At 42.9% G+C, this 7500-nt stretch overlaps 1 protein-coding gene across 1 annotated transcript in view; it reads right to left on the bottom strand.

Annotated features, from left to right (window-relative positions):
• Positions 1-6280, bottom strand: part of LOC143277136 (lysophospholipid acyltransferase 6-like) — a 29379-nt gene extending 23099 nt beyond the window's left edge. Inside the window, exons 1-2 of the mRNA XM_076581877.1 lie at positions 6058-6280; positions 907-1052 (exon numbers count right to left, since the gene is read on the bottom strand). Of these exons, the coding sequence (XP_076437992.1) occupies positions 907-1052; positions 6058-6138 (227 nt within the window). The 5' untranslated portion in view covers positions 6139-6280. The remainder of the gene's footprint in view (positions 1-906; positions 1053-6057) is intronic.
• Positions 6281-7500: the final 1220 nt, after the last annotated feature.

Genomic DNA, 7500 nt, shown 5'->3' on the forward strand with positions numbered 1-7500 from the left:
ACACACACACACACACACACACACACTTACTGTCCAAAGCAGAAGGCCAGAGCCAGGCCAAGCACACCACCAGACGCACCTGGGGACACACCTTCCACGCCCCCCAAAAAAACACCCCTCCACATACACGCAGACTTACTGTCCAAAGCAGAAGGCCAGTGCCAGCCCCAGCACCAACTCCACCACCGTCTAGACACACCTGGGGCCCCCCCCACCCCCACACCCTCTCACATGGTCACACTCACCCCCACACCTCACAGTTGCACACCCTCACACACACCCACACCCACAGACTTATGGTCCAACGCAGAAGGCCAGGGCCAGGTCCACCATCAGCTCCACCACCAGACCCATCTGGGATCAGCCCCCCCCAACCCCCAACCCCCCCGCCCCCATCTCACTCTTCACATTGTAATACACACCATGACACACCCGACCCCGAACCCCATACAGACACACTACCACATCCCCACCATCCCCCAAACACCCCTCTACCCCCTCCCCCTATCCCCAACACCCCTCTACACACACACACACCTTCAACCCCCTAAACACCCCTCTATACCCCCCCCCCCGCAAACACCCCTCCACGCACACACCTAACATCCCCCAAACGCCCCTCTACCTTCCCCCTCCTCTACTCATACAACCCCTTTACCCCCCCCCCCCCCCCCCCCCCCCCCGCCTCCCCCCGCACCCCCCCTCCCCAACCCAATACACACTTACTGTCCAAAGCAGAAGGCCAGAGCCAGCCCCAGTCCCAGCACCAGCTCCACAACCAGATGAACCTGGGGCCCCACCTTCCCCCTCCCACCCACCAAAAAAACAACAACCCCTCTACACACACACACACAAACACACACACACCCTCCATCCCCCAACACCCCTTCACACACACACACTTACTGTCCAAAGCAGAAGAAGGCCAGGGCCAGCCCCAGCACCAGCTCCACCACCAGACGCACCTGGGGCCCCACCTTGCCTGGCGCCAGCAGCAGCCGGAAGGGCACAGCCAGCAGCAGGCCCAGCAGTTGACACACCAGGAAGTTCAACTTCACACACACACACACACGATAAGAATAATGTTAACAATATTTAACGTATGATTAGCAGACTGATACTATAGTGATAAGAATATAACAACTCCTATCAATAACAGGATAATAATAAGTGAGAGCTGTATTATCAATGGTTTCTCCACTGCAATAGGAAATCATTCACAGCTTCGTCGTCCTTTGTGAAGGACTGTGACTCTCAAACTAGGAGACAAAATTGCACTGGCTCTTTAGTGCTGCAGCCTTGAGGGCTAGCTGGCCTTTGGGAACCATCCCCAACACCGACAGTCCTAAAACCCTCTTGGCTGAGAGAGTGGGGACGTAACCTGGGCAAGACAACTCTCCACTATTTAATCAAATTCTCGCCCAGATAGTCGGGACAGCAGCTGCCTCCCCTCCTGTTCTGATGGTCATAGTCGGATCGGACACGGCTGACGACCATACATTCACACACACCCATTTGAAAGATTTGCTTTCATCCATTGTGCAACTAGATCTTCTTCTTCTTCTTCGTTCGTGGGCTGCAACTCCCACGTTCACTAGTATGCACACGAGTGGGCTTTTATGTGTATGACCGTTTTTACCCCGCCATGTAGGCAGCCATACTCCGTTTTCGGGGGTGTGCATGCTGGATATGTTATTGTTTCCATAACCCACCGAACGCTGACATGGATTACAGGATCTTTAACGTGCGTATTTGATCTACTGCTTGCATAGACACACGAAGGGGGTTCAGGCACTAGCAGGTGTGCACATATGTTGACCTGGGAGATCGTAAAAATCTCCACCCTTTACCCAGCAGGCGCCGTCACCATGATTCGAACCCGGGACCCTCAGACTGACAGTCCAACGCTTTAACCACTCGGCTATTGCGCCCGTCGTGCAACTATATCAAAATTCAACAAACTGAATAATAATTCTTATGAGTGCACTTCAAATTCAACTAATCTTCTTAATTTTCCCATGGTTCACGATGGAAGGGGGGCAGGAGGGGGGGGGTGGGGGGGGGGGGGGAACCACTGATGACCTGGCAACCAGTTTGTTCCATGATCTCTTCATGCTCCTCGACTCTCTCAGACTCACAGCGTCACACAGTCTCAGACCTGGTTAATGTTCCACCCACACACCCTGACCAGTGTGCTGGGTTTATGCATGGGTCAGGCATAGATAGATCTATCTGTTCCTCCCCTCTTCTTCCTTTTTTTTTTTTTTTTTTTTTTTTTAAAGCAGATGTGGTGTAGTGATAATAAATTACAGAACAGTCCTCATGCGTCAAGTTGACGCTTTCTTGAAACTGAATCTCTCTCTGTGTGTCTCTCTCCCTGTCTCTTTCTCTCTGCCTTTATAATATACATACATACATACATACATATATATATATATATAAACATATATATATATATATATATTTTTTTTTTTTTAGTATTGTGTACAGTGCAGACCATGTTCAGGACAAGGACTGGATCAGTGGATGTAAAAAAAAAGCACACCGGTGCTATGATCTATAACCTATCATCATCAGAAAAAAACATTTTTGTCTTGTCCTGTTTTCTCTCTCCCTCTCTCTCATGTACTGACTGGAGTTCACTCTTCCTGTGACTGAAACATGGCTTTGATGACACTGGTGTGGGTGAGGAAAAAAAAAAGGCTGCAAGCAACAACAACAACAAAAAAAAGCATTCCCATAGTGATAATTCTACCGGGTAAAATAACTGTTTCAGAGAGTATGGATAATGATAGTAATGATAATGATGATAACTGCAGTGACAGTGATAACATCAACAGCACTATCAACAATTCAGTGTGCATCACTTTCAATCATAACAACAACATAATAATTAAGTCATGTATAAATCATGATGACATTACTTATATGGCAATAGTGAAAGTGGCAGTAATACTAACAGTGACAGTGTTTGAATAATGAAGTCAACAACACGGGTGAAGTTCTTCATCACCAAAGCAATACAATACTGACACTGCCTGCTGCAACTTGCAAGTCTGACAAAACAAAAGCCATAGAAGCTACAGCGCACACACCACACACTGCGACAGGCAAGGTTACACAAGAAAGGGGGTGTCTTTGTGCAGGTCGAAGCTGAGTGATCACGAAGCGGAAAGGCTTAACGATGAGTGACATAATGTCCAGAGAATCAACAAGAGCCACCAGATTTCCTGCGGAAAGGAAACCGCAGTTGACAGCACGTCAAATACTGCCTTTGTCTTTGCTTTTGTGGGCTGCGACTCCATGGTTCACTCTATATACGTGTGGAAGTGGGCTTTGACGTGCTGGTTTTTACCCCTATCATGAAGGCAACCATACTCCCGTTTTCAGGGGTGTGCATGCTGGGCTAACTTCTTGTTAATGTTTCCATAACCCACTCAATGCCAGCATGGCTTATGGGATCTTTAAGTAACACGAGTGTGTCTCAATTCTCACTTTGTGATCTTCACCAGGCCCTGCAACCACGATTCAAACCCAGGACCCTCAAACTGAAAGTCCAACTCTCTTTTTTAGTTTATTAACCACTCAGCTGTGGTAGTGCCTGTCGTCAAATGATGTGAATCCATCCTGCACACATGTGTACTCACACTGTCTCATGTTCATGTAAATGACTCCTTATCACTACACTTGTTGAATTTTACCAATAGAAGTTTTTGTGTAGTCTTTTTTTGAATCCCATACAAGTTACATATTTTGCATGTTACAAAGGTAAAAGTTTGATTTGTATCTGAACATATGTACAGACTCTTTTTTTTTTTTTCCATTTTGGAAAACAGTCAATGGGGAAAAAATATGCTCATTCTCTGAGCCTTACCTAAGGCAAGTAATATCTCAAATTCATTTTTACTATTTTAACATACAATGAAATCAATACAGCTGGGCTAAAGTGATCTCTATCCTGGAGTGACAATGACACTGTCAGTTACTATTTACATCCAATGGAAGCGATGCAGGATAAAGGGAAATTTACCAGTCTGACCATGACACGGCATTTTTTCCATCTGGTTTAATTACTGCAAATCAAAGTGTGTGTCAGTGTGTGTATCATATACTGTATGACCCTTGTATCTCTGTAATCGGAAAACAGTATACATATTCACTTGAACATTCTACAGTTTACATATTCACTTGAACATTCTACAGTTTACATATTCACTTGAACATTCTACAGTACACATATTCACTTGAACATTCTACATTCTCATAATGTCATATTTAATGTGCATCAAAATACTTGGTTGTGGTTATTGCCAAACACCATATGTTGTGAGAATATCACATTATTATATACAACATTCATGGCTGGGGGGAAAAGTCTGTGTATACATTTGTAGTTTTGATTTAACATATGTTGCCATCAATTGTCCTGGGTTTCCTCACTATGTTTTATTAAGATCTCTGTCCAGTTCATGTTTTTTGAAGAAGAAGAAGAAGAAGAAAAGTGTAGTAAAATAAACACACACACACACACACACACACACACACACACACCCAACATACACAAAGTGAAAGTCCCTATGAGTAGGGTTCCAACTGTGTTTGATTTGTCAGAACTTGACAAAAACCCTGCTGCAGGCCTGCTACACTTCTTATGCCTTCCACCCCTTTGTGTGTCAACTTATGTGTACATAGGAATTACAATGCAGAAGATCTAAAATGCATGTTAACACACATGGGTTATGAAACACTTACACACACACACACACACATATGTGTGTGTGTGTGTGTGTGTGTGTGTGTGTGTGTGTGTGTGTGTGTGTGTGTGTGTGTGTGTGTGTGTGTGTGTGTGTGTGTAAGTGTTTCATAACCCAGATATATATATATATATATATATATATATATATATCTGTGTGTGTGTGTGTGTGTACGCGCGCGCGTGTACATAGCAAACAACAACAACAACAAAAACACAAAAAAAACAACCCAACATGTTCATCCCCACATATAGAGATTCAACCCCACCACTATTCACACACACACACACACAAAGTTTGACTGAAGTAATATCAGGAAATATTATCAGATCAGTTGTATCATGTGTGAATCAAAGTACACACAGTCCAATGTAGTACATATATTTGCAATCTGAATTGCACTTTTAATAAAATCAACTTTTTTGTTTTGAAAAGCACTTCTTTTCATCCAATATCAGTTATCATGCTGTTCTATTTAACATACAAGGGGAAAAAAAGAGGAAAAAGTTTGATAGCAGTGTTTTTTTTCCCCCCCATTTATTTTCTTGTGGATTTATCAGTTAAGTGTTCCTTTGGCACAGCTTTCTATCAGCTATGGTCTTGTCAAGTGGTAGAAGAGTCATGATGCATTCATGAACATGTTTGTTCCTGTGGCATGCACTATGAAAGCAGAAATTTTCTGCTGGAGTTAACTGGCAATGTGTGATTGGGCTGCTCTGAGTCTTGGACTGTCTGCAGAACAAACCTGAAACTTGTAACTTTTTGGGTGGTAGGGTGGGTGGTGGGGGTGGGGGTGGGTGTATTATTTCTTCTTATTATGGATCTTGGGAAGCATACTTTGACAAAGTACAAAGTTCACCTGTCATGTGATCAGTGACCCACGAATACTCAGAGAACTGCTGGCTATAGTTTCACTTTGGTAGTTTTGAGTCAAACCAAGTAAAATGTGAGAAAAGAAAAGGATGATGGATGTTCCTAAATCTACCCCCAAAATACTAAAAGATATGATAATCTCTTGCTGACTAGTCTCCATTTAAAACTAGTTAGAATCAAGAGATTTTTCATTTCCTGGGCTCACTGAAAGCAAAACGTCAATCAGTTGTCATTTTCAGTTGGAACACTTCGAAAAGTGACGATCTCCGGAACTATTCTGGGCACCTGCCAGTTTTCGAAACGGGAGACCGACATCCGAAACATTTGCAAAAATCGTACATGGTCAAACTTTCATACATGAACTAAAGATATTACTGAAACGAGAAATACTGTTGAGGATTCATTCATTGTAAAAGAAGTGGAAACGTACCTGATCAAGAGGCAAGCCCACAACTGGAACAAGACCTTGTAGAAGCTGCGATCCAGCGTAAAATTCTCCCCTCCGTGCCATCGTGAATGTCAAAACAAGAAGACGAAACTGACGTTGCAGTCTTAAGACTTGAAAAGCTAGGTTAGTGTTGTATTCGTTTGACTGACAAAATTAATGATAATGACGTTAGCTCCAAGGTGACAACGATTAGGCTGAGCGCATGTTGTGGTGTCGACCCTTAGCATTCCCACAAGTCACTCAAACAATCAGGCCGGAAGTATAGCAGACGCTCTGTGGTAATCAGCAGTTTCGTCACACTTTGGCTTGTTTATGTGTCAAATCTCAAAAAAACAAAAACGCCCGAAGGCCTATTGTATGGCATATTTTATCATTTAATATTTGTAGACCTATTAAAATGCAAAAAGGAAGCAACTTCATTACAAAATAAACTGGTAATATTCTACAACGAACCACATATTAACACAATTAACTGACCACACTCCATTCTTTTTCCGAGAATATGGAGGGGAATACAATACAATCAAAAGTCATGCAGAATACAAAAATGTTTAGCAAGAACGGCTCTCTTTCGGCGAACGCCTGTTTTAAAGGGGGGCCATTCTTGGAAGAGGAAATTTGCATTTTCCTCTGCTGAGCTGAGGATGTAAAAGAGAAATTATCGTCTGCTGGTACAATTTGCTTCGAAACGAGAATCACGTACTGTTAATTTTGTTTGTAATATTTATTTTACCTGACTTTAAAGACGGCATCCTGACTTGCTACTGCTGAGATCAAGCGTACTTGTTCTCATTTTGTTGGTGCATGACGTCATAGATGACGTACGCTCGAAATATATTACGTCATCGAGAGATCATCGAACTTCTGACAGATTTCTCAGTTTCTGTATTCCATAAATGGGAAGAAAACTTATATTTAATGTCCCGCCCTACATACACACTGGTTATTGTAAATATCTTGAAATATTAATTCTAACATTTTGGTGTTATGAATTTTAAAGAGAATTATGTAATCATAGTAGACATGAGGAATTAGGACACTGCATATATGAGGAAGGGGGTGGATGGTTGTATGGTGAGTCAGTAAATTAATTGGGGTGGAGGGGTAAGGGGGGGAGGCATTTGAAAATGTGATGAGCACATTCTGCCTTAATCAAAACGGATGAATTATATATCCATTTTCTCCATTATTCGTTACACAGGACATCAACTGACAAAAACGCGCACGCGCACTGACACACCCACACGTCCTAAATCATTGCATGCACTGTAACATTTTCAATTTCTTGGTTTGTGGGCCAAAACGGAAAAAGAGCGGGATCGTGGCATGTTAGTCTGGTGACAGAATTCGCATCAAATTGAGTAAAACAAAAATGTACCAAATTAATCATTTGATATACTGACTGAATCCGCATCAAAATAAAGT

Source organism: Babylonia areolata, chromosome 33 (assembly GCF_041734735.1).
Source record: "Babylonia areolata isolate BAREFJ2019XMU chromosome 33, ASM4173473v1, whole genome shotgun sequence".
In the NCBI taxonomy this organism is placed as follows: Eukaryota; Metazoa; Mollusca; class Gastropoda; order Neogastropoda; family Buccinidae; genus Babylonia; species Babylonia areolata.